The sequence below is a fragment of the Cavia porcellus genome, unplaced genomic scaffold (assembly GCF_034190915.1).
Source record: "Cavia porcellus strain 051 isolate PalLab524CR breed Dunkin Hartley unplaced genomic scaffold, mCavPor4.1 scaffold_1, whole genome shotgun sequence".
Classification (NCBI taxonomy): Eukaryota; Metazoa; Chordata; class Mammalia; order Rodentia; family Caviidae; genus Cavia; species Cavia porcellus.
In genome coordinates, this window is record NW_026947484.1 from 71,385,524 (window position 1) to 71,413,236 (window position 27,713).

General features: G+C 36.5%; 1 protein-coding gene across 2 annotated transcripts in view; it reads left to right on the forward strand.

The window, feature by feature from the left end:
- LOC100728538 (aldehyde dehydrogenase 1A1) overlaps window positions 1-27,713 on the forward strand; it is a 78,806-nt gene that overhangs the window by 43,627 nt on the left and 7,466 nt on the right. For both annotated transcript variants that reach the window (XM_023566061.2, XM_003472218.5), the window contains 10 exons: window positions 1,394-1,498; window positions 10,919-11,059; window positions 13,351-13,480; window positions 15,062-15,123; window positions 16,176-16,304; window positions 16,839-16,952; window positions 19,539-19,641; window positions 21,224-21,408; window positions 24,689-24,853; window positions 27,379-27,536. In XM_023566061.2, the coding sequence (XP_023421829.1) occupies window positions 1,394-1,498; window positions 10,919-11,059; window positions 13,351-13,480; window positions 15,062-15,123; window positions 16,176-16,304; window positions 16,839-16,952; window positions 19,539-19,641; window positions 21,224-21,408; window positions 24,689-24,853; window positions 27,379-27,536 (1,292 nt within the window). The remainder of the gene's footprint in view (window positions 1-1,393; window positions 1,499-10,918; window positions 11,060-13,350; window positions 13,481-15,061; window positions 15,124-16,175; window positions 16,305-16,838; window positions 16,953-19,538; window positions 19,642-21,223; window positions 21,409-24,688; window positions 24,854-27,378; window positions 27,537-27,713) is intronic.

The window sequence follows — 27,713 nt, forward strand, 5'->3', positions numbered from 1 at the left end:
TCCATCTTCCTTCATTTATTCATGTGTGGATCCCTTTCCAAGCAAGTCCAGCCTAGCACTACAATTTTTTTCGAAATCTTCAACAGACATAAGACAATGTTGTTTTGTTGTATGGAAAATTTTATTGGTGTGAACAGGAAAATAAGGAAGTTTTCCTCCATCTCATTTTGCAGCAAATCACACATTATAATCTTAATGTCACTGAGAAATTTTTACCAATTATGTTGCTTTGTTAGCATAGCTATTGATTTGAACTTTGAAAAGTGGTGTACTGATGTATTCAAGACAAAAATGAATTCCTATCTCTGAATATGAAATGAGGATGGGTATCTGAATTAATATATATGTTTCAAACCCTGTATGTAAGACAAACTTCTTTTAGAGTTATATTTTTCAGTTACCTGAGATTCAAACTAGTTTATCTTTTCATATACCTAACAAAAAGTTGCAATACATAATTGTTACTTATGATTGTTTTCTAATATCAAAAATAAGAAAAAGAATAAATAAAAAAGTAAAAAGTGAAAAAACACTCATATTTGTCAGAAACAGAATATAACCTTTTTCATCACAAGGGATATTCTTTAATTGGCTTGTTGTGCTCCTATAAAAGTTAAATGAATATCAAAGTTGATTTACCAATGAAATGCAAACTCAGAGCTGCAAAAGTTGAAACTCAGATATTTTACATGAAATATTCTTTTAAAAAATCTTTTGCTTGTTTCATTAAAGTGGACACCGAATAAAATTCCAGGCTTTTTGGGTGCATGTTGCAGTCACATCTCTTTATCAGCGGTATTACTAAGAAATCTAGTATCTGATCTCATCTGAAGACAAATAAACTGGGAGATGCTTTGGTGAAAAGATGGATGAAATTGTTATGCCTTTAAAAGCCAATGAAAAATAAGCCAATAGCTAAGTTTTTCTAAACAAACTTCTTGTGAAATTCCACCATTTATCTAGCTTGGTGACAGCAAAATAAAGTACTGAAACTGATCAGTCATCACACCCACTCACAGCAGCCCAAGGAAGCATGTTTGGGGCTTGAAGTTGAAACTAGGAGCAGTGGTTTATGAAGCTTAAGCCGCTGAGCTGCTCTGGTCCCACCTGAGTGACAACATCAGTTAAAAACACCAATTTCCAAGTTGTTTTCTCCCAGCTGTGTTTTCTAGCTTTGAAATGACTCCACATCTTAATAAACCTTTAAAAAATCTGATTTTAATTTAGTGTGTACACATTTGTATCTATTCCTGTATATAAAATGTAAGATAAAAATCTAATATTTTGACGTGGGACATGGTTTAGATGTTGTATGATGCTCTAAAGTCATAAACATTTGCAAAGGTGCTGCCTATTTAAATGCTTTCTTATACACTTTCTCCACATCCCCCAGATCTTCATCAACAACGAATGGCATGATTCCGCGAGTGGCAAGAAATTTCCGGTCATTAATCCTGCAACTGAGGAGAAAATCTGTGAGGTGGAGGAAGGGGATAAGGTGAGTTTCTCAATCCAGCTCTGGTTCATACCAGGCTCCTCTGCTTCTCACCATGCTGAGCTCCCAAACCCATTGTAAAGCCAATAAATGACCTTATGCCTGAGATGCTGTAGTGATTTCTCTTTGTATAGCTTTCTGTGATTTCCAATTGAAATAATGTTGACATTTATTCTACGGTCTATAAGACAGGATTAATTACAGCTTTGAAAGAGGAGAGAAATACTTTATTGATATGAAATCATTCTTTTTTACTTGGTAGGTGAAATTTGAAAATTTAATATATTATTTTTAGACAATCTATTTTGGATACTAAATTTCTAAATTATTTCATTAAAATCATTGAATTAATGTGAATCTGTACCTCTTAAGTGAACTGCAAAATATCTTAAGTAGAATAATTAAGTAAAAGTATAGTTATACTCTAGCTAATATATTAACAAAAAAGACCAAATTTTTAGTAACAATTTTTTTAATTCTAAATGTTCTGTTAATTTAACATTTAACACAACTTTATTAAAAAGATAGTATTTTTATATACATTTACAAATGGTGATAAAATGACCACATAAAAAGATTGGGTACTTTACTCAGGACAACCTTGCTAATAAATAATAAATAAGCATTTATAGCACTTCAGAGTCTGTGCCTAGAAAGGTTACTGCTTTATTTTGTGATTTTTATGAAAGCAAGATAAGATGAATTTAAAAAGCCTTTAGTGATGAGAAAATAAACGCTTTCAGAATTTTTACCCAAATACAGACATAAAAAGTGTTCCCAATTTGAAGTAATTTGTCTGTTCCGTGTTACCAAGCTTTAAATCTCTGTTTCTGAGATTAGTTGTAAAGCAATAAAAAGTCTTGCTTCACGAAAATCCTACTGGAAGATTAACGCATCGGAACCGAAGGGTGATACCATTCATGACCCTAGGTTTCAGTTGGATCAATTTCATGCTCCTGTACAGTTGCCGATTTGCCTTTGCTTTAAAAGCAGTGCAACTTTGGGTTTTCTAAAGACCCTAGATACTCTGCAGAATTTTCAGAATAAAGTGAGGCCCAGGCCTGCAGGAGAGAGCAGAGTTTGGACACAGAGGCCAACAATTTGAGAAGCAGGCACAGAATGAGATGAACACGTAGCACTTGACATCAGACTTCACTTTCTGTATACACTGAAGAGCTCACCCATGCATGGATTCTTCACTCATCCTAAGGAAGAAGTCCACACACAGAGGTCAGCTGTAATACTCCTCAATCTTTTTTTTATGACTGTGTCCCACGGTACTTAACTGACCTTAGACCTCCAGATTCACCACGCCCAGTGCCCCTTGCTCACACTGCTGGTCCCTGCCTCTGTGCACTTCTGCACTGCACTCCCCGGGAACCTGTCCAAGTCACGTGTACAGTACCAGTCAGTGGTTCCACTTTTGCACTCATCCTGTGGAGCTCCTGTTCTTTTTTGTGTAAAATGAGGAAGTCAGAAACACTTGCAAGGTTAATTAACATAGCCAAAGATCTTCAAAAGCACCAGGCTCATAAATCCTCAGTCATTATGTGGTTTTATCCTTGTTTCAAAGCCTTCTCAGATCCTCCCAGATAGACGTGCTCTCTTTTGTGTGATTATAGAATACTGCATTTGCCTATGACTCTTGCGTTAGACATATGTGGGTACTGATGGATTAGTCTAGAGCACGCTTTTGCAGTGATCAGTACTGCATCTCACATTTTCACAGCTTGGATTCTGGTGGTAGTGAAACATTCTTCTCCTTAACCAGGCTTTGAATTTTCACATACCCCACCCACATCCTAAGCGTCTAGTACTCAGCTGGTTGCTGGCAGAGGTAGTGATCCAGAAAATGTGCCACTCATCAGAACTTCCTAGAAACCTGGTTAAGATACAAATTCCCACCCTTCCCTAGAGTTTGTTTTTATGGCACTAGAGTGAACCTGGGAATTCACATCTCTGACAAATTCTCAGCTAATGCAGGTGAGGGGAAAGGGAAAGTGGGGCAATATATTTTGAGAATACTGAATGAAACTATTAGACCATAAGCTGTATCTTCTCTCACAGCTTAGCATTTAACAGGAGACAAAATTCTTTTCATAATTGTCAGTGAAGTAAGCTGTAATACACGGATAACATATTTTATATAATTCCTATGAAATTAAATGTATGTATAAAATGTGTAGCAATTACAGCATGCAAAAATATAATTTCCATCTACCCACACATGGTTTCTTTGGGATCAGAACCTCTTCTAGTTCTTATAAAACATACAGAAAATTAAAACTACAAACAGTGTCATCCTAGTGTCTGTAGACCATCAGTTTTCTAACTGTAGTGAAGCCATTATTGGACCTACGTCTATCACCCCTCTCACCTTTCCTTCCCAGCTTCTGCTAATCACTGTGGTACTTTCTGTTTTAAATAACCTTTTTGTCTTCCATCCATGAGTGGCAGCATAGCAACTTTGTCTTTCTGTGACTGAATTATTTCACTTAACATAATGTCCTCTGGTCTCAGCCATTCTACCACAACTGACAAGAATCGTTCTTTTTTTATAGCTGAATCACATTTCATTGTACATATGTCACCTTTTCTGTATCCACTGATCTCCTCACAGGCATCTTAGTTGATTCAGTACGTTTGCTCATATAAATAGTTCGGTAATTAACTGAGCTATCCATGAGAGCACAAGTATAATTTTAAATGATTTTGTCTTGTTTGGAGATACATTCAGATGTGGGGCAATAGATTACATAGGGATTTAATTTTAATTTCTTTTTGAAATTTTCATGCTCTTCTCCATAATGACTGTACTAATTTTTTAGTCTCATCAAAAATATGTAAGGATTTATTTGTCTCCACATCCTCATAAACATTTATTATGTTTGGCTTCTTTGGTAATATCTATTCTGTGCGATGTAGGAAAATATTAATCAAAATAAAGTTTTGACATTTTTTGGATTATTTGCCCATTTTAAAATCAGATTATTTAATTTTTTGCTATTGTTTCAGATCTTTTGATAATATAGACATTACTTTCTTGGCAGAGGTACAGATTACCTATTTCTCCACTTGATAGATAGGCTTTTCACCTGTTTTCTGTTCATATTAGTTTTAGTTTGATATAAATTTGTTTATCTTTGTTAGTAGTGCTTGTGCTTTGGGGATTTTATCCACAAAATCATTGCCTAGCCCAATATGTTTGCCAGTGTACTTTGGCAGTTTCAGATCTTTCGCTGGACAAAGTTTATACTGTATTATGCACATTATAAGAGGTAATGGTTTAATTTCATTGTTTTGTGTGTGAACAGTTTTCCCAGCGTGGTCCACTGAAGAACCTGCCTCTTATCTAATGTGTGTTTTGGTGTCTTTGTTGAGAATCATGGGACAGATGGAGCAGGACACAGTCTTGGAGAAGTAAAGTGGTCTTTGGTAATCATGCTGTGACATCCACTTTGCATCTCTGTGAATTTTCACAAGATCAAACTTGGCCATCCCTGGCCATGAGTTACAGGGGTTTCAAATGCCTGACTCCCATGAGCTATTCGGAGAACTAAGAGAATACATTTTTCATATTTAAAAAAACAATGAATAACTGGTGCCAGAGATTTCTCGAGATCCACCATAGCCTTACCTCAAATGCTTATCTAGTCGGTTCAGTGGCTCCGGCAAGCCTAAGTAAAAAAGCAATGAATATCTGAGTGTGCCAGAGCAAGGCTGCGAGGGCTCAGAGTCTTTCTCTCTGTGGTTATGAGTTGAGTGTCACTCACAGAAAGGCTGCCAATCTGTTTGGAGTTTGTAACTAATAAAAGAAAAAATCGATGGATTATGTTTTAGCTCCGGAACACTTAACTTTGCCATTGGCTTCCAAGATAGCATCTTGCTGGGCCACCAGGATTATTTCCTTGAGGAAAACAAATCTCTCTGCTTGGGTGACAGTTGAAACCTGAGGGAGTCCGAGGCCTTTTCTTGGCACAATTTATGGAATTTACCATCTTTGTAAGGAGTAGTAAGATAAAATTGATGATTACACCATAAGCCTTTGAACAGTGTGTCACTGAGTTGCTCTGTGCTTATGACCATGCTCCTACCCCGAGAACAGCAGGACACTTAGTGACACCCAGCAAAGCTTCAAGTCGGGTCACAGTTGTCATGGAATTGGCTGGACATTTGACCACCCAAAGTAAATTGTCAATGATATAAACAATGCAAGGAAAATAATTTTATCATCCAACATTCCTATCATGGAATTCCTTTTAGAATTATTTGTAAAAGTACTTTGATCTTGAAACAATAATCACTGTTCGAACAACATGGCCAATGAATGTAAACTAATAATGTTTAGTAAAAGGCACAAATCTAATAAATTATATAGTCACAGTAAACCTAATATTCTGGAAATGACTCTTTCCATAATGAGCCAAAAGTTTTATGAGAAGAGTGGAACTAACAATGAACCTTAAGGAGTATCAAGGAGAAAAGAGGGGAGAGCACACTTGGAGTTTACAGAGCAAAGCGCAGATGTGCTTTCACTGCTTCCAACACTAAAGCACAAACTAACTAATAACTGGTGGGAGTAAAAATAAATGTTCATTAAAGAAAGAATTTGTGAGAGGTGCAAAAGTAAAACTGATCTGATGATTATTTTCTTCACTTCTGAATAAATTTAATATGGAAATGAATGATCTAGTGGTGATGAAGGCTTCAGTCTTCCTTAACAGAACTCAGCACGTCATTTGAATTACCATCATGTACACAGCTTGTGTGGATCGTTACTTTTTCTTTAAAAAAAAGAACTTTGTCCTGGGCGTGGTGGCACAGGCCTGTAATACCAGCATTTGGAAGGCTGAGGCAGGAGAATCACCATGATTTTGAGGTCAGCCTTATGTACATAGTAAGTTCAAGGTCAGCCTGAATGACATAGTGAGATGCTGTATGAAAAACAAAACAAAGAAACACATTTTTAAAAAATCAGCTTAAATGTCACAGTGTTACTCTTTTTACTAGTTTAAAACCAGTGTTACTGGTTTTAGAAAATCTTAGTTAATGTACCAAGTTATTTTCTGGTTAATTAAAAGATTATATCCCTGGACATGCTTGTTCTAGAATAAAAATTTTAGTCTTGAAACTTAAAAGGGAAGAAGAAAAAATAAGCAATAATATGCCTACCAGTTATCCATGTTGTAAAAGCTTTTTTATATGATGGAATCAATTAAAATGACATCATATAAATGTCAATATAAGTTATGTAAGATATATCTTTATGAAACATCAGGATAACTTGATAGGCTTGGAAAATATTTAACAATATTATGAAATATTTATTAATTTCCTATTGTAGGCCCAGAAAAATATAAATACCACAATTTATAATAAAGACAGTAGTAATTATTAACTACAGAGCAGATATAAGAACAAGGCTGCAAAGCTATGGAACCTAAAATTGAGTCAGACATAGGATCAAATTTTGGTTCTGCTCTGCTGGATTTCATGTTCATGAGACTTAGGCATGCGTAAAACAAGGTTCATAAAAACTCTAGTAGAGGCATGAAATTGTAAAGAACAGAACGTATCTTAGAGCATTAAGGTTTAGTAGACCAGTGGTCTCTTAGCTGATAGCCATCATCAAGTTGATTTCTCCAGTGGAGATTGAGTTAAATTATAGTAGTTGAGTCTTTAAAAATACGGAGGATTTTGAAAGCACAGAGTGCTTTACTAGGACACTCTTGGCAAGGGGAATCATAGATCAATGAAAAGCTGAGTCAGGGCAAAAAAAAAAAAAAAACGTGAGCACAACTTATGAGCTGGTTGGGGAGGGAGGCAAAGAGTATTGGACTTTGAAAACCAAGCAGAGGAGTCCAGCCTTGGACTGTAGGTGAAAGGAACAGTTGCAAACATTGAAAGGGAGGATGATAAGATAAAACCAGATGACTCTAGCCTGGTAGCTACAGGCAGCAGAGCTGGGGAAGGAAGAGAATGAACATGGGTAGGCTGTCAACATTATAAAATAATAAAAACCTGTAACTGTATCAGGCATTGAAAACTGAAAGGAAGTGTTAAAATACACCAGAATTGCTGAACATTATTTTAACACTAGTTGGACTTCTAAAACTATAACAACAACATACCTATATGATGAATAGCACAATGTCTGTCACATGAAAATGTGTACCAAGGGTTACTTTATTTAATCTTCACCACAATCCTGTGAATTTAAAGACCAGAAAACAGCTAATTGCATAGCATTTACATTATAGTGGGTATTAAAAGTAATCCAGAGGTGATTTAAATTACATATGAAATTGTGTGTAGTTTATATGAAAATACTATATCAATTTATTTAAGTCTTTAGTATCTGCATATTTAGGTAATCTGTTAACATGGTCCTGGAAACAAGTGACAGTTACCTGGGAAAACTGACTGGTAACTGTCATTTATGACGTACAGGGCAGTGGAGTGATGGTTTGGTTGTATGTACGTCCTATTTGATTGCATATTTCAAAAGGACAGTTTGGTCAGTTCACCATCCCAGTGTTATCCTACTGCTAAGAAAAATGCTAAATGGTGGATTGGGTATGAAATCTTCAGGTGGATGTATAGATTGCTACAGGTGACCGGATATTACAAAGTGGTAATAAGAAAGAATTAGAATTTAAATCTACATTTTTTTTAAAATTCTACATTTTTTTATAAAATTTAAATTTATAAATTAACTGCCATTACTCTTTTTTAGCTCCTGAAAAATTAAATATTAGGTATGACAAAAGGAGAGATATGGTCCAAAACACACAATCACAAGAACATCTTTATTGATAATAAGCATTTTCTAAGTGTGTGTTTTTTATATGGCAGAGTAGTTGTCTTGAAGCAAGTTCTCCCTTACCCCCTTGGAGGCTAGGACATCTCTGATAGCCCATACTTGGCTGAGGCAATGGCAGAATGCTCAGCAGGATTGAAACAAAAGCTGTGTCACATCCATCAGTTTAAACACAGAGATGCAAATATTTTATAAGCCATAGTATCCACAGGCCATACTTACTGACAACCTCAGGTTCTTGTAGTTTGCTTCTCTCTCTTTTACTCCTGAGTACTCTCTGAATTTAAGATGAGGAGGGCTAGAATTCATAGCATAAAACAAAGTCCAAACATGCAGTCAATATCATTAGCATGCATAGTGCTCAAGATACGCACTATGTATTCATTTCTTGGGAGAGCAATTGTGTGCCCATACGTTTTGTTTGTACATATATATCAGTCTTCCAGCTTTGATGGTAAGACACCTCAGGGTCATGTATTGCACTGAAAAGTCTTTGCTTGTAGTCAATATGCATTATATCACTAACTCAGACCAGATTATACTTTTAAGAAATCTCTCTTGCTTCAGATCATCTTAGTTTGATGATTAATACAGATGATCCATAACTTGCAATGATGTTCAACTTCAAATTCTTACTTTATTAAAATGCAAAGCAATACACATTTAATAAAAATCATATTTTAGGAGTTGGGGATTTAGCTCAGCGGCATAAGCGCCTACCTTGCAAGCAGGCAGTCATGAGTTTGATCCCTGGTACTGATAAAAACAAAAACGAAAAAGACAAAAAAAAAAGAAAAACATATTTTAAAGTTTAAATTTGTTTTTTATCCACCAGGTTAGCAATAGGTGGTCTGAATTTCTCTTTCAATGCTAAGCAACAACGGAAAACCACAATTCCCAGTCAGCTACACAAGCCACTGCAGTGTACTGCATTTAATACACTGAATGAGATATTCACCACTTTGTCAGGCTAAACAGACTCTAGACACTCTGGGCATATTTAAATCAAGCTAGGCTGTAGGTCAGGTGTGTTAAACGCAGTTTCAACTTATAGTATTTCTGACTATGGTTTATGAAGATCTTATCACAAATTAAAGAACATTTCTACTTAAAAAATATTTTAAATTTACATCCACTTTAATGATTCTGAAACGTGTAGGTTTGTGACTTAATTGAATACAGTCTAAGGAGGAGGTCCGTGGCTTTCCAAGAGGGAGATATCATCGTTAAATGGAATTTACTATTTGAGAAAATTTTTTAAAAAATAGTTGATTTTTTTCCTCCCCACTCTAATTCTCAAAGAGAGTTACATCTTCTGCAAAAAGTCACAATCTTCTGGCCTGTAATATCAAGATTTCTGAAGTCCCAAACAGGGGTCAGTGCTATGTAGCAAAAGTGGGGCAAGGGTAGTGGAATTTTAGGTATTCGCAATGGATTTTGGCGGGGAAAACAACCACATGAATTAGAAATACAACAATGGTGATACCAATGGCAGGTATATTTTGCAGTAGATGAGTGGCTGTCTGCATAAGGAGCCATAGGGGAAGAGAGTACCTAGGGTGGATGAGCACACAACCAGACAAGTAGTCCTGGTTTAGAAAACACAAGACAGAAGAAAAGAGTATCACAGAAGGCAGCCTAAGTGAAGACAAGGAGACTACATAAAGGACTTTGTTGGTGTGGATTTATTCTATTATTTGGCTTCTGTTTGAATCAGTGCAGGTCTTTTTAATTCATCGCCTAATTTCTTTCTTTCTTAGTAGTACTGGTTTGCAGTGCTTAGTGATTACATTATTGTGGGAATCAGTGTAAATGGAGCATTAACAATAAAGAGCAGCTGATTCCTTTACTTAGGAATTGAAAAAGATCTCTTTGTACACTGCCAGGCAAAGAGGGCATAACTCATGCGGAGGCTTCTAAGAACTGTTCCACTTCCTCTCTGCCTTTTGCCATGTGTGTAGAAAGCATGGATGTGTGTTTATATTGTTCACTCTTAATAGCTAAGTTTTAAAAGTGCTTATTTGGTTTTCAGTAGAATATGCATGAGTATGCACAGACCGAGTACCCAGAGACCAGAAAAGTGTTCACTTTTTGAGTTCTTGAGTTTGCTTGGTACTTCTGTAGCTCAGTCACCAAAGGAGTAGAAATTGTTGTAAATAGCAAGGGACCCATGTCAGATGGACCCCATTGAAACTCAGGTCAGCCACATGTAATTCTTGATCTTGAGCAAATCTTTCTCTCCTCTTCTTTTTTTCTTCATCTATGAAGTATAGAATATATTGGTCCTATGAGATAATTGAGAATCAAAAGAGGTAATTAATGTATGTAAAGTTATTAGAACATTACTCAAATGCAATAAACACTCAAAAGATAACACATTCTAGGAAATCAAGCAGGTGTCAGGAGTGAGGGGCTCATTGTGCTAAGGATGGCTCAGCAGGGGTCAGTGCAGCTACCATAGCTGGATGTATACAATGTGATAGGCTTGGAGGTCATGGAGACGCTGCAACTGTTCACAAGTAGCTACAGCTGTTTCCGAGGGTTATTGCCATTGGATTTGCAGTATGTTGAGCGCACTGAACTGAATTCTCTTTGACTTACAGGCAGATGTTGACAAAGCAGTGCAGGCCGCAAGACAAGCCTTTCAGATTGGCTCTCCATGGCGCACTATGGATGCTTCGGAGAGGGGCCACCTCCTATACAAGCTGGCTGACTTAATTGAAAGGGATCGTCTGCTGCTGGCAGTGAGTATGACCACGCTGGATGCAAGGGGGAGCTCACAAAGCATTTTCTGTTTGAATTGACAACATGATTGCTTTTAGCGCTATGTGCACTCTATTTCAAAAGAAAAAAAAAAAAAAAGGATAAGGCTTAATTTCCTTTATCCTGTTGGATCACCAACCCTCGAGGTTATTTTCCACTAATTATCCGTTTTTACTTCTGGACTATGTTAACTTCTGCTCTCATAACTGGTTCTACAGGATAAGCCATGGCCTAAGCCAAAGACATATCTTTCCTTTACTCTAGAACTGTAATAAGTCTTTAACAAGGTTATGTGCAGTGTGACTCTTCTAGAATACTGTAGTTGGTTTCTCAAAATTAGTTGGCCCTGAAATCTTACTAGAAAATCCTATTTAACTGGTTGACAGTGTCCAGTATAATTTTTATAATAAATCTTATTTCTCCTTAGTTCAGCTCACCAAAATATTTAATGTGTCTATTCACAATTAAATGATGTAGTTTTTCTTTTTAACAAGTGAAAAAGACAAAAAGAAAGGAAGGAAGAAAGAAAATTCAATTCTTGATATGCAAATAAATAATGGGGTTTTTGTTGGTGGGGTTTTGGTTTTGTTTTCTTGAGGCAGGGTCTCACTACACAGACCACACATACCTTAAAGTAACTGAAACTGATCTCAAACTCACTGCCTTGCCTCAAACTTCTAAATGCTTGGATTACATGTGTAACCCTCTACAACTGGTAAAGGTTATTTTTTTATTCATGCTTTATAAAAATGATCTTAGCAGTTAGGTAATTCAGCACATAACATGGGTGGAGAAATGCATTTCTTTGTTTTCTCAGGCAAGATATTAAAGACAACTTAACATAAATTGATAGATTTCAGAATAAACTTGTATTATCTTTAGAATCTCACAGTGACATAACAAAGACCTCACTTTACCAACAAATAAACATTGGTGACTCTAACTAATCAAAGGACCACTTATTGTTTGAAGGTACAGCATAATTCAAAATATAGAACCATAAATTCTATGTGATAGAACTGTATTGAATTAAATGTTCTTAGGGAGAAAACAGATTTTGCTAAAACTGGGCTCTGACATTTAATTTGTAGATTGTTGAGTGTTGACTGCCTTTACCAGCATAAGATCTTATAGGAAATACAGCAGGAATTAAAAAAGTCAAGTTTGCTTAAATTTTGCAAGGATGAACATTATAATATGAATAGAACAGATTTAGCAATGTATCACCTATATATGCCTACTGAGTTGAATTTTAGACACCTCTTCCCCAATTTTTTGAATTTCATTTTAAGCCAAGAAGGAACAGAAGAGAGATGTGCTATGGCAATTATGCCAGAAAATGTTGAATTTTATATTATGATCATTCAAATGACAGTTATCATAAGAATATCCAAAGGAGTTTCTTCACTGAAAATTCTGCTAAGGACAATTCATGAAGAAATGATCCTGATGTTATGCTTGTGTGAATGCATGTTGGATCCAGATGGAATCCCCAAAATAAAAACTGAGAAATATGAGTAATAGGCACTGATGTTAAACTCTCACTGTGGTTGGATTACAAGTGAAATCTTGTTGCATTTCTCTTCTTATCAAGGGGACTACATACTGTTCTAACCTGCAAGCTGATAAAATTGTGACCACCTCCTCAAACACTGGCTAGCTAGGGGGCGCCAGGAATGAGAGAAGCTAAACCTTGAAGAGTAAAGAAAATATATTTACATGAAACAGAGTACTGCTCTACCATACGATAACCCTGAGTTATTTGCAGAACACTGTGTTGCACCTTGAGACCGTAATTTTAAATCAAACACACAATTTAAGTATCATGTGGGTTCTCCTATGTGAAAATCCCAAATAATAAGTAAAGAGCAAAAGAAAAACTAGATCATAAGAAGCAGGGAGGCAGACCTTTCTCAGATGAGATGGGGCTCACGAGGTAGCATGGGCATGAAAAAAGTGAATTATGTACACGCACCAACACCATGAAACGAATGGAAATATTATGTACTGAAAATTTGTACCAAAAAAGAGAAGAAAGAAAGAAAGGAAGGCCCGTCAGGTTTAGCAACTGGAATCTCCTACCCCCTTTTGATTGTGAGTTATTTTAACTGTTTTAGAGTCTCTCTTTTTCAAAAAAAGGCAATTAAACAAGAGCAGATTTCTTCCATGTACAAATTTCTGTAGCACTTAATTATTCAAAATTGTGGCTATGTATAGTTTTAATCTAAAAATTTCATGGAGTTTTAAACTTTGAAATTAATCTGTTTTTCAGACGATGGAGTCCATGAATGCCGGGAAATTATTTTCTAATGCATATCTGATGGATTTAGGAGGCTGCATAAAAACACTGCGCTACTGTGCAGGCTGGGCCGACAAGGTCCAGGGCCGCACCATCCCCATAGGTGAGGAGCTCTGGGCACCTCAGGGCAGGGCGGGGCTGAGTGGATTGCTGGAGAGCTGAATGATTTTGAACCCATCTTGAACATAGCAGCCAATCAAGGCAAAACTGTTTTCACCTGACATTAAGCCAACAAAGCTCTAATTTAGGCAATTCTGTAGTGATCCAACAGAGTCCTTTAAAGCTGATGCAACATAATCATGCAGAAGATAATACCACAGATATGTTAGAAACAGTTGAAGGAGGAACAATATTACGGTTATAACTACTGATTTGGGGTGACTCTCTAAGGGCCCAAACTTTTCATACCTGGCCTCAGACATGAATTATTTGGTTTTCATTCCCATAGTGACACTTATACCCTTCCACTGTGTAATCACCAAAGCCTTCTGGCTGCTCCATTGTGGGCCAGCTATGGGCATCTGTGCCTGTTCAAACTCAGTACAGTTAGACCAGAATAATTAAACAAACCAGTCCATTTTGATTGGCTTCAGATGGCTTTAAAATAAAACTGCTTATAGCCTGAGTTGAGAACTTATACACAGAATTATGCATGCATATATTTATTTAGTAGGATATACACATAAAAACAGAAACATAAAAAACACTTCATATGAAAAAGCATCAGTTTGAGAAATAGCATAGATAGACTATAACTCAGGTAAACACATTGCCTTGAACAATAAAGATACCCCACCATGATGGCCCTCCTGTGTATTTCTAATCCACTTGGGCATCCAGTATGTTACAAGTGGTATTCGCAAACTAAAAATGGAAAATTAAACCATAGTGACAATGAGAAAGGTGTCTATCTTAGTGATTATATTACTTTACCCTCAGATCACATGGGAAAAGCCATTTAAAGTACATATACTTCTTCAGGAAAACAGGCCTTGCTATGGAGAATGGAACAGAACTGACCACCAAGAGCAGTGGTGCTCTCAGAAAGGCCACATCCAACAATGAAACACATTGGTTAGTTAACTACAGACAGAAAAATATACTTTGTTTTGTGCATCCCAATCCCCCACATTCCACCTCTGCCGTGGATCAAGAGACTACATTTTGTTTAGCAGGCAAAATTAAAACATTTCAGAGAAAAATCAATAGAAAGGTTTACTAGTTTTAGGAAATCCTGTTCAAATTTCACTAATTTTGCATCATATTACTTTTTTAAAGGGATCATATTACTGATAGAACTTTGAGCTGCTGAAAATGCATTTGAATATCATTCTTTTTTAGCTGGGTGTACTATCTTGCTTCTCTTTCTTTTTCTATAAAACTTTGAGAATAATAATATAGGAAATATCCCTCTAGATGATGAAAAGCCGAATTATCATTCAGATATTATCTAATCTTGCATCTTTACTTTTTTCTAACTCCATTTTATGATTTCTATTATTCTAAATTGCAATTTGAGAGCTTACATTTTTGTTTTGTAAATCATTGGAGATACTCTTTCCTCTTCATTGTTAATTATTATATATTTATCTCCACTTCCACTCACATCGGCTTCAAGCTTCCACCCCATAAATGATGAATATACCAGCGCCCCACAGGACTGAGTGTGTGCTTTCTTTTCCAGATGGAGACTTCTTCACTTACACAAGACATGAACCTGTTGGAGTGTGTGGTCAAATCATACCTGTAAGTTGTCTTCCCGTATACTTAAACACCGGATTCAATTTGATGGACCGACAGAGTTTTACAAATCGATACTTGTAAATTGGTAAAAAGTGATGTGAATTTCAACAAATAGGACTCGTTTAACCTGCTCTTTCTGTTGCTGAGTTTCTAGGATATGAATGAGGCACCTCATCTATATCCTTATATAACTTTTGAACATGTTTCAATATATTGCATCAACAAATTTAAACTTTTAATCTAATAGTTGTTTTCAAAAACTTGTATTATGCAGTCCAATTCATAAGCATGTGTCGGAGAGGTGACCTCTGCTGCAGGACAGCCCTCCAGGGGAATGTGCCTCCTACTCCCCTCTACTCTGCCCCCTCTGCGATGTTTCATCCCGGACAAGAGTAGCAACAATTGTCCAAGTCCTTAAAAATACTTTTTAATTGAAGCGGAGTAAATGGTGCCAGAGGCATTGGAGCACTTAGGGAATATGCTGCACCTTTAGATAAAAGGCTCTCATACCCAAATTCCCCTAGAGAAAACAGCACTTTGTAGTGATATTATGAATATTTTCTTTTAAACTCAACAAGGAAAGACTGTTTCAGAATAGCTGGAATACTTGAAAGGTCAACTAAAAAGATGCAATGTGTTCTGAATTTCTTAAATGAGGAAGGGATGATGACTTTTGTTTCAATGAGTTTGAAAGGTAAAGACATCAGCATTTCTACTGAATTAGCTGGTTTGTTCGCAAACTCTATAACCTTAAATGTTAATGATAGCTAACATGAATAAACATTTACTCCACATAGTTAAATCTCGAGACAACCTTCTGAGGCAGACAGGATATTATTAGCACTATTATTAGCATTTTATCTACTTTTCTTAGCTTGTTGTCATTTATCAGTCCCTTCTGGCCATGACTTAAGCACAACACACTGGAGGCCTGTCCAACTACTGCAGTCATTATTTAACAACTGCAAGGGTGGGGGGAGACATAATGTCAAAGTTACATTAATAACTGTGTCTTTGAGCAAAACAAACCCACAGTATGGAATGTTGCTTTCCAGTGGAACTTCCCATTGGTTATGCTGATGTGGAAGCTAGGACCCGCCCTCAGCTGTGGAAACACAGTGGTGGTCAAACCTGCAGAACAAACTCCCCTCACTGCTCTTCATGTGGCATCCTTAATTAAAGAGGTAAGCAAGCATCCTGGGTCAAAGCGTGCACGAGACTCTAAGAGCTCCAGCTGCAATGGGTAGTCTCATTTAGAGCTACTGTCTGCTGCACTGCTCTGGAAGGCTTTGTCCAGTGGTGAGGGTGCCCTGAGCAGGGCTGTTAGGTGGGATTTCTGGCAGTCAGTGCACATCAATCTCCCCCAAAGGCACACCAGAAGCCTGAGCAGAGGCTTGAAGTCAGTCATCTGCTGATCGATTATTTTTTTGCTTTTGTCCAACTCTCAGGGGCACAAATTCATGGTGAAATTAATCGTATCCATGCTGTAACCATAAGCTGGTTTCCAGCTGCCTGTGATGATCTCTATTGGGTTATTTTCAAATAGGTCAAGAAATGGCATAATAATCATAAGCAGTAAAGAACAAAGCTGCTTAAGCACTTTTATCAGTTGTAGGGCAATGCACAAGATGAGCCCGCACAAGCAGCCTGCACCCCACCCTCCCTGTCGTGCATCTTTCTGAGTTCCGTGGTACCCATTCTGCTTTTTGTCCTTTCAGGCGGGTTTTCCTCCCGGGGTGGTGAATATTGTCCCTGGCTATGGGCCCACCGCAGGGGCCGCCATCTCCTCACACATGGACGTGGACAAGGTGGCCTTCACAGGGTCCACAGAGGTAATGTACTTACTCAGCCTGGCTGCGAGACGTGTCCTCAATGCCCATGATGCCAAGGGTGTTTATGGGACTGTTCTGAAGCCAATGCTTCCTTAAAACTCAGGTTCACTTTTAATGATCTCTGTTGTTTACTCTAGCTTTCAAATTTATTTACACAATATAAGCATTTATAGTTCAAATGAAATGAAATATCAGTTACAAACCTCAGAAGACTAAACCGTGCTGAGCACATTCATTACTTGCCTTGTTAGGAATGGATCATTTGGTCTGCGTCATTTGATTGATCAAGTTTATGACAGTAAATATAGATTAGGCCACAGTGATTCCTGTGAGTGAATGCAGTCGTATGCTGTAGATTATGAAACTTCAGTAGCAGTGCCTATCTCTGAGCTCATTCAGGACTCTCTTTTCCTGACCTTTGAAAGCCAAAAGACTGGACACTTACATATCTAGGCAATAAATTGAAGGTATTGTGATTATTTTATAATCTTACAAAAGACTTTTTAAAAACCTATTGGCATATAAAATTGACATAGATGTTAAATATTTTTGTTCTTGATGTTTTCAAATGTTTTGTTCTTGATTTTTTGTATATAAATAAACAAATATTTTTAAAATGTCATCTTTTACAGATAAAATAGAAATAGGCTGCTTTGGGCAAATGCCCAAGATAAAGAAAATACAACCCTAGATCCAGGATTTTCCGTAGACATCTAAGAATGTACAAGACCTGGCAACAGCTATTAAAGTGACTGAAAGCACCGCAGAGAAGGGACAGGAAGGAAGGCACAGGCTCCCCAACCCAGAGCTGTGACCTTTTCCCTAATAGACACGGGCACATTTCTAGGTCGCTTTCTTCTCCTGTCCGTCTGCATCCCCTGATCCCACTGCCCGCATCACTGCCCGTTGGACCTGGCTCATCCCTAAGCTCCTACAGTGTTCTGGGGTCACTTTACTTGCCGAAAAGTGAGCTTGACCTTAGAAGACTGGGAAACTTCTGGGTTCCCTCCTGATGCTACCCCTCCTTGGCAGTGTGGCTCAGAAATGTTAAGCATTCTTGTTAAGTTTGAAATTGGGCTTTAAAGGGACAAGAAAAAGGGAATTCTTAATCACCTGGAACGAAAATTCAGTTTTCGAAAATGGTCACATGAAACATGTTGTGAAAGGAAAATGGACTATGAGAGAAAGTTCAGACAGAGTTCTCTAATCATAGCCTACGCTTAGTTGAGCTTTATTAATCTACTGTTAGGGGATCGGCTGAGTCTCATGAAACCTTCCCATCAGATTCGCCAGTACTTTGTGCTGTAATGCACAGTGCCAGTCCCTCCAGCAGCCACATGGAATGCAAATCCACAGTCTACCTTCTCATTCGGTAGGCACAGAAATTTCTTTTAACACATGTAGGAGGAAAAGGAATCCAAAGACTAAAAGAAGCAAAACAAAATAAATATATAAAAGAGAAAGGTGAAGGTCCTTTTAGTGAATTAAAGTGTCAATAAAAGTCATAACATTACTAAAACAAGCCAGGTTTTGGAAGCAGGAAAACAAAAACAGCCACAGACAATAATCTTTATGGGAAGTGATCCACAAATAAGGAAAAATAAATTTAAAACAATTCTTTTATCTGAGAAGAGACATCTGGCATTCAGGAAGAAATCAGAACAGTAGGAGTCCACTAACTGAAGGGATAGCACTGAACAGACACAATTTCTCTTTTCTTCTGACTCCACTGTCTAAAGGTGTGTTAGGTACAGGAGGGAGGGAGCAGATGCAAGGACACACACACACACACACACACACACGCACATACATACATGCACACACACATACACAGCGGTGGTAGAGTTAAGGGAGCCCATTGTGATAAACACTACTGAGGAGAGTTACGCAGTAAGAGGACATGGTAATTACTACCATGGAAGTGACAATCTACTTGGTAAATATTTGTAAATTTATACTTTTAAAACTAATCCAATGTGAAGCATTCTCCAACTATGAAAGAATCTTTATGTGTGTTATTGGGAGACCAGGAGAAAAAGGGTCATGTGTACACAGAGTTATAAAGAAGGAACCAAGAAAAAGCTAACATCTGGGGTGGACCCCAACTAAGGGCAGGACATGAATGCAATCCAGGTTAGGATGGCTCTAAAATGAGAAAAAGAAAGATGACATTCAAGAGGTAGGGAACACAGCAGTTGGCTGGACAGAGTTCTGAATGTAGTACAGGAAAGCTGAGACCCAAGAAATAATTCTGGGTTGGGTCAGGGTGTGCGATCAGTCTGTAGAGAGAGGCAGTTTTGATGAAAATGAAAATACCTCCTCTCCAGCCATGCACATCAAGACTACTTGTGCTGTATATCTCTACACCGTTACTATGAACATTTTTCTGATTAATCTCTATGTCTGCTTAATACTTGAATAGAGCAGCCTTTTAAGTCTCCAGGTGCTAATTTTGGAAAAAACTGTCAGTTAGTGTTTCTTCCAGTTGAAATCTGATTATGCTACAAACATCAGATAAATGTAAAATGCTCAGCCTGTCTTCACGAGCACGTAGTGAGTCTCCTGCTTTGCAATGCTGCCTTTCAGGTTGGCAAACTCATCAAAGAAGCTGCGGGGAAGAGCAACCTGAAGAGGGTCACGCTGGAGCTGGGGGGCAAGAGCCCCTGCATTGTGTTTGCTGACGCTGACTGTGAGTACGGCCACCTGGGCTAAGCCCGCACCTCCATCCTTTCTGGGATGATCGCGCCAGGCAGGGAACTTGGGTTTCCAAACACGTTTGCTTCAGAGTGTAAGGAATTCATCAGAGAACAGTGTTAATCTAGAAAAATTTTTCAATTGTCCTAACATTGGAACACATAGAAAAGTTAACCACAGACACTTTCTTCTTGTTTTGAAATCAATCACTCTTTCCTCAGCTGAACCCTGAATAATGTAAATGTTTTGCATTTATGAGTTAGGTAGGTTGTATTTTTTAACAATTCCACCTATTTAATTATTAGCCTGGGCATAATAAGATACCTCAGATATGCTGGACCTAGATCAACTTGAGAGATGATAATTTTATATCTGTCATCTCTTTTCTTATACACTCCTTAACTGAGATAGTCAGAGGAGAATTAAACCTGTACTTACCAGGCAGGAAATGTATACTCTGTCCCCCATGAGGTTTTGTTTTTTTTTAATTGAAGTTTTTAGAATTAATTTATTGTTTTTTTATTTTTTATTTTAATTGAAGTTTTTAGAATTAATTTATTGTCTTCTGAAACAGTCTACAACATGACAACATTCCCAGCTTCACTAGTTTGTCGGTAAATTGCTTTCAATACAAATTAAATTAGTATGATTAGTTCTCAAATTCACACCCAGTTGTTTTACTGTTAAATTTGAATCTTTAGCATTTAGAATATTAAAATGCAAAGACGTCCTTTTTGTTCTTAGTAAAGCTCTACTAATGAAGAAACCTAGTCTTATCCTGCCAGCTAAACAGATAAGAGTCTCTAGCATGAATATTAAAAAATAATATTGTACACTTTTAGATTTTGAAAATGTTGTTCCTACAATAAGATTACAAAGTAGGGGTAATAATGACTATTGGTAGATTTTGTTGTTTTCCTGTTGTAGGTTTTTTCAGAAAGATCAACTTTTTTTTTTACTAATCGGAACAATGAAGAATGTTATTAAGAATTTCCTGATCACTTTGCCTTGCAAACAGAAACATTTAGCAAAATTTGTTTTTCTTTGCAAAGTCTGAACTGGGAGACAAACACGACCATAACCATCTTTTCCACACAAACACAAATGTGGCCACGTTTTCCAAAATGCTAGAACGAATTAAGGTTGTGAACTGAGGTACCACTGTACTTGAATACAATGTATATTTTCAAATTTTCTTTGTTATTGAGTTCAACCCTGATGCTTGGAGGAAATATTCACAATTGCCTAAATATTAATGCAGATATTTATGAAAATCATTTGTAACAATATTTGATCTTGGGGTAAAATTCACATTCTTAGTTATATTCTTATTAAAATTATAATAATGACAATCATTTTTCCAGATTCTACTATTTATTGTCATTATTTTCATAGTAAGTAAAAGATTACAAAGATCAATTTATCCTCTAGATTTTAAGTGGTGGACACACATGTCCAACTACCTGACCCACTGTTTTTCTATGACACCATGTTACCTCTGGGAGCATATTTAAATATGCACTCTTTAGAATATATTTCTTCTTTAATGGTGTTTGTTTGTTTGTTTGTTTTTTCAGTGGACAATGCTGTTGAATTTGCACACCAAGGTCTATTCTACCACCAGGGACAGTGTTGTGTAGCCGCATCCAGGCTTTTTGTGGAAGAATCCATTTATGATGAGTTTGTTCGAAGGAGCATTGAACGGGCTAAGAAATATGTTCTTGGAAATCCTCTGACCCCAGGTGTGAACCAAGGCCCTCAGGTGAGAATAAAAATAATATAATTTCAGGTGACGATAATACAGTATCCTTTGTAGGCCTCATTTTTAATAAACTTATGTCAAATCTATACAAAGTCTTCAGTAACAATAATATAACAGTTCAGTGATTTAAACACTGGTTTCCAATGTTAAAAAAAATTATATTTTTGTATTGTCTATTTTTCATTTCTAGAAACACTATTGAAGTCATTCTGGGACTAAAGATGTGAGAAATTTAGTAAACAGTAGCAATTTCTTGCTTTCCTCGAACCACACACTTTTTGATTCCTATACACAACTCTTTGTCTATCCTGGAACTTCATATACCTCTATAGCAGTTTTGCTTCAGAATCAGTTTTTAATCCCAGCTGCCTTTACACAGCTATCTCTTAAATCTTTTTCAAATTTTTGGTCACTCTCAACTTAAGGTAGTAGAGGTCCCCTTAGGCGTTCTGGTTTCTAGATTCCTGACAAACTTCCCAATTAGTTGTGAAAGCCCAGTTATTTTCCTGGAACCCCAAGTTATCATCTGTGTTTTTAGAACCATTTTTAATAAGAGTATCTCCGATGGTCTTTTTCAAAGATCACCATTTCATCTTTCTCACGCAGTTCTTTTTTTATGATCAGTTATTCAAGCTCTTGCATGTTTCTTTGAGTCTTCTCTGTTCCTTTAACATCCTACCCTAGATTAGCAATCCTCAGCTAGGGGTGATTTTGCTCCCCATCCAGGGATATTTGGTCACGTCCAGGGATGTTTAAAGTTGTCACAGCTGGTAGGAATGTGTGATTCTACTTGAAGCAAGTGAGTAGAGATCAAGAATGCTACTCATTCTGGACAGAGGATTAAATGGCCCACAATGCCATAGAGCCTTTGATGACAGATGATGCCCTAGAGGCTGGAGGCTTGGAGGCGTTATTCTTTCAGACTGTTACAACACCGTTCCATGTTGTTGACTTGAAACCAAACTATTCTTGACTAATTGGTTAAGCAAAAAAAATAATTTTAAAACTCAACATTTGTGAAAACTACTTTTAGCTAAACTCTGATGAGTCCTGAGTAGACACAAAGCAATGCCAAAAAGAACAAGGAAAACATATTCACTGACCTAATGCTGTTTGTCATCTAGGTAACTCAGGAGTCTTGGGTTTTCCTGTTCATCCTCAGTATCTCAGGATGAAAATCTTAGGACTTAGATTATGCTAAATATTGACAGCTCAGAGCCCTACATTAACTGGCAAATGAATTTATAATTTGCTTTATTTTAATTTCATTATATTTTATAAATGTTTTTGAGTTTTATTACAATGTATGAATAATTGACAATTTTATCACCTTGGTAAATTCTCAAATGAATGTCAAGAAATATAACCAATTACAACTTAAAATTGGTCTCCCATTATAAAAAAAACATTTCTAAATATTCTGTTGATTATTTCTCTATCTATCTAAACATTAAAGTCTTTTCCCATTAATAGTAAAAAAGAGGAGAGAAAAATATCTAAAAATAAATGAATATTGGGCATTGATTGGGCAATACTTTCCTCTACTAGAAGATCTGTACATATTTCAAAGAATTGGAAGAAAATTAAAGTTTAGATTCTTAGGTAATCTGATGATTAATGACTTTAAATCCAATACATGAATAGGCTTTTATCACAGACTGAACTGTGTAAGCAGGTATTTTGGAACTTTGAGAGATGGAGGACCAAAAAGACCCTGGGGTTTTGACCCTTAAAGTTTTTCACCTGTTGTTAGACTGTTTTTGTGGAAAAGAAGCTCTCACTCACTAACTGGAACCCAGTTCCGCATTCACTAATATTTGAGGGAATCGAGGTTTTTTAAATAGGATTGTAGAACTTTCTTCCTTAAGTGTCATGACAAAACAGTTATGGAGAAAATAATTGCCAAAAATACTTGGAAAATAATTTTTTAAAATACTTTTGATTTTTTCTTATTGGAAGAATATGAACTTAAAATATCAGATTGCTGGAGCAATTTTTAGGATTATTTGTGTTATTATTTATATTTGTACTATAAATGGGTATTCATATATGTATATTTTTCTTCATTTTTAAAAGAAGTTCCCTATTTGATTTCAGAGTTCAGAATAATAATATTTTCATTTTAGAGAAAAATGATGCTAACCACACAAAAAATGTATTAACACCTTGTCACAGTAGGGAGACCTGGACTTTGAAGCTGCACTGAAAAGCACTGAACAAAGTATTGTGCTAAATTTTTAAGAATAGCTTCCGATTACACATAGCACTTAATCCGGTTAGGTACGGGGACAGTTAAAAATCATGTTATGGAAACTTTTTCTGAGCTTTAGAAGACATGAAAAATTTGCCAAATCCAAGAAGAAGATAAAGAATAGGCATTAAACTGGCAAGAGCCTCAGCTTCCTACTTGGTTTCTGAAGCTCTCATTTTTCCTTTAATCCTTAACTCCAAAACACCTGAGACAGGCAGCCTTCACCAGCAATGTGGAGCCAAGTGCACTTGATCAATACAGGAAGTGAGATGATAGACAGCCACCTCAGTCCAGTGCCTGGGAGGAGGAGGTACATGCTCACTCGTGGTATTGTCAGCCAGAGCTCTGAGATCCTTTTTCCACTTATAAAAGTGTTAGTTTAAAAAGCTCATTTAACTTCTGCTACACCAGTTATGTATTTAGATGTGACCCATTTAACAAAATAGAAGGATGATAATGATATCAACCAGAAATAAGAATCACAACTATAGACTTGAACAGAGAAGGATACCCAGAATATGGTCAGAATGTGCTGTGCAAAGATGTGGATGGAGCAGGCCCAAGGGAAGGGTCAGGAACGGGGAGACCCAAACACATACAGTACAGGAGTCTTTCTAAAGTCCAAAAGCATCAGCTTCTCAACTGCCGTGTCTAAGTGAACAAAAATCAGAGCATTTTTCCCCTTCTACTCCTTTTATTTCAAGTAGGACTACAGTGTCCAGGTGTGAGATCATTAATAAACTTGTTTTCCCAAATAAACAAATGACAGTTATGTGAAAGGTCCATGTGAAGAACATGCCAATCTGTAGACATTAAATACAAATATCTTCAAGGTGTTTCCCTAAAAACTTATATGATGTAAATGCACCCAAAGAATAATTATGAAGTTCAGTTAACCTGTTGTTTCAATATTAAGTTTATTAACTGTATCCTAGCATTTTGAAGGCTTCATTAACAGGTCCAGCAATTGTTATATTTATAAGTTGCTAACTGGTATTTATTCATTCTCATGTGCTATTTCTGGGACAGATTGACAAGGAACAGTACAATAAAATTCTGGACCTCATCGAGAGTGGGAAGAAACAAGGGGCCAAGCTGGAGTGTGGCGGAGGCCCCTGGGGGAACAAAGGCTACTTCATCCAGCCCACTGTGTTCTCCAACGTGACCGACGAGATGCGCATTGCCAAAGAGGAGGTAAAGGCTCTTTCTGTCCACTACCTTTGTTGCTGTGTTTTTGATTTGCTTGGTTTTGGTGTCCTGCATGTGTACACTGTACAGTGTCTGTCCATCCTGTTGAACTCAGCTCTTTGAAATTCTTTGTCAGCAAAACTGGAATCCTGTGCTTCTGCTGATAAAGGTTTAAGTTATACATAATAATAAAAATAAATAAAATTATATAACAAAAACTAAAAAATAGTAAGAAATCCACTGGACCTAAGGAGAATTTCCAGCTAAATACAGTCCAAGGTGCTCTACAATCTTCAGGATAGTCCTTCTCAACTATAAACTCGTGGAAAAGAATCCTGTCACTTGTGACAACATGAATAAACCCTATGGCTTTTTCTTACCAAGTATCATCTATATATTTGATAATAATATTTATCTATGTCATTTCATATTTGGATGTGCTTATCACCTTGTAGGATGACTTTCTAATTTAATATGTGCAAATGTAAAACTAAATTATGAATTGTACATATATATTTGTATGTGTGTCTACATATAGTCACAAATGTATTTATATATAACATTTATGTATATGCATATGCCTTTCAATATCCCTTCAATATTTAGACACAATGCACAAAGTTAGGAAGTCTAACATCTAAAATATCTGAGATAATGAGCATGTGAAGATTGGCAAGTGTGCAGGGGATATATACTTACAGTTACATATATATATGACTATATAAGTACAAAACTATATTGTACAGTGTCATATGTTACAGTGAAATAATTGGTGAGCACCAACTAAATAATAGGATAGATGTTATTCAGAGATATGGCTTACAACTAGAAAGTTCGCACTTAGGAATGATAAGTAATTTGCCTCATGCACACTGAGAGTTTTCAGTAAAGCAGAGGAAGATGCACCACCTCTGACTATGAAGGTGTTGTGTCACGCATTACAATGAGGAAATAGTGACAACTCAAAATACTGAAGCATAACCCTTTCAGTCATTTGTCCTCCGTATCCATGGTATGATTGAGTATCAGAGGTTATTTCTCTTACCCCTCAGAATGTCTTCAAACCAAGAAGACAAATGTCCAATCGGATTTTCAAACACGAGAAAACAGAAAAAACACAAATAAAACCCAATATGTATGAGTAATCAAGCATACTTCGTTTTCCTTATCAATTTAGCTAACTGAATTATAATTGTTCATTTATTGATAAAATATTTTCTAATTAGAGCAGTCCCTACATATCTTGAATAATACCAGACAGGGGAAAAACATTTTCAACTGAGGAACTATTTATAGTGTGCCTATAATATAAGAGGTAGAATAGCTAGCTTGATGCTTCAGAGTGGAAATCTAGAGCTATATTCTGTGTTCAACAAAAGTTATGCAACACATGAGCACCTTTATTGCAATATTTGCTATCTGTCTAGTTCTGGGTCGCAATAGCATGATTAGGTTTACACCGTTGGGATTTGTACCTAGTTTCTCCTCAATGGGATCCCCTGTCCCCTATACTACTTAAATCAGTGGGAAACACCAGAAAATCACGTGTTGTTTCTGGTTTTCGCCTACCATCTTTCACATTCCTAGAAAATTCTGGTAGTGCTCTAAGGAGCCTTCTTTTATTTAATTTAAATTAACTTTAATAGACTATAGCTATGTCTTTTTTAAGAGACAATTAGTAGTTTTTCTCCTCCCTGGGGCTGAACACAGAATGAGTTGATTTATGGCTGTGCTAAATAGAGTCTACCAAAAATGAAAAGAATGATTTAGACTGGAATATACCAAGTGTGAGTTTTGTTTCCTGTTTTGTGATTATAGACATTACCAGTAAACTCATGCTTTTGTTTCTACGAGGAGCAGTGTTCGAGATTTAAACTCTTGGAAAAATAAACATTGTGTTTGTTATATAAGTTACATAAGAGTTACATAAGATTTGGCTACACGGTAGAATCTGAGTAAAAATTTATGTTGTCTTACCTAACTTCATTATGAATTATGAAAAGGTTGAAGTGCATTAGAATACCTGATAATTCAGTGGCACGGTGATATTTAAAACACAGATATTATGAACCATTGCCTCCTCGTTTATCCAACAAAGTAAGCATTGCTTTCTTGGACTTACTATTATTATATGTAGTGACTTGGAAGATGAAGAAAGCTAGGGAGGAAATTCTAAATGTTTCTAAGGAGATATTCTCAAGTTTGTGATTTGATCCACAATCAAATTCTTGAAAGCTTAATTCCAAGATTTAGAAAATACCTACTCATATTTATCTGTATCTTACTTTTCCTCAAAGAGAATTTAACACATCAACATTACTTATTATCACCTACCATTTTGATAGTTATTTATTTTGATCCATATGAACAAGTCAGAGTTGAGAAACAAAATCTTATCCAATTTAGAATAGTCAAGAAAAGATAGACAGACAGAGGGAGAGAGAGAAAGAGAGAGAGACAGAACTATATTAAGCCACCATTTAAAATATTAGAAATCTATTATTTTATGTCATTTAATTATTATGCTATAGATATTTGGACCAGTGCAGCAAATCATGAAGTTTAAGACCTTAGATGAAGTGATCAAGAGAGCAAACAACACCACCTATGGCTTATCAGCAGGAATCTTCACCAAAGACCTGGACAAAGCAGTGACCGTCTCCTCCGCTCTGCAGTCTGGTACAGTGTGGTAAGTCAAGTGACTGGGGGGTAATATGTGCCTATCCAACATCAGCCATATTAACAGGTTAATTTGAACTTTTCAAGAAATGACATGGCATGCTGAAAAACAAGCAAAAACAAAAGAAAGTAAAACAAAACAAAATAGAACAACAACAAAGAAATCCAGAACATGAAGAAAATTAAT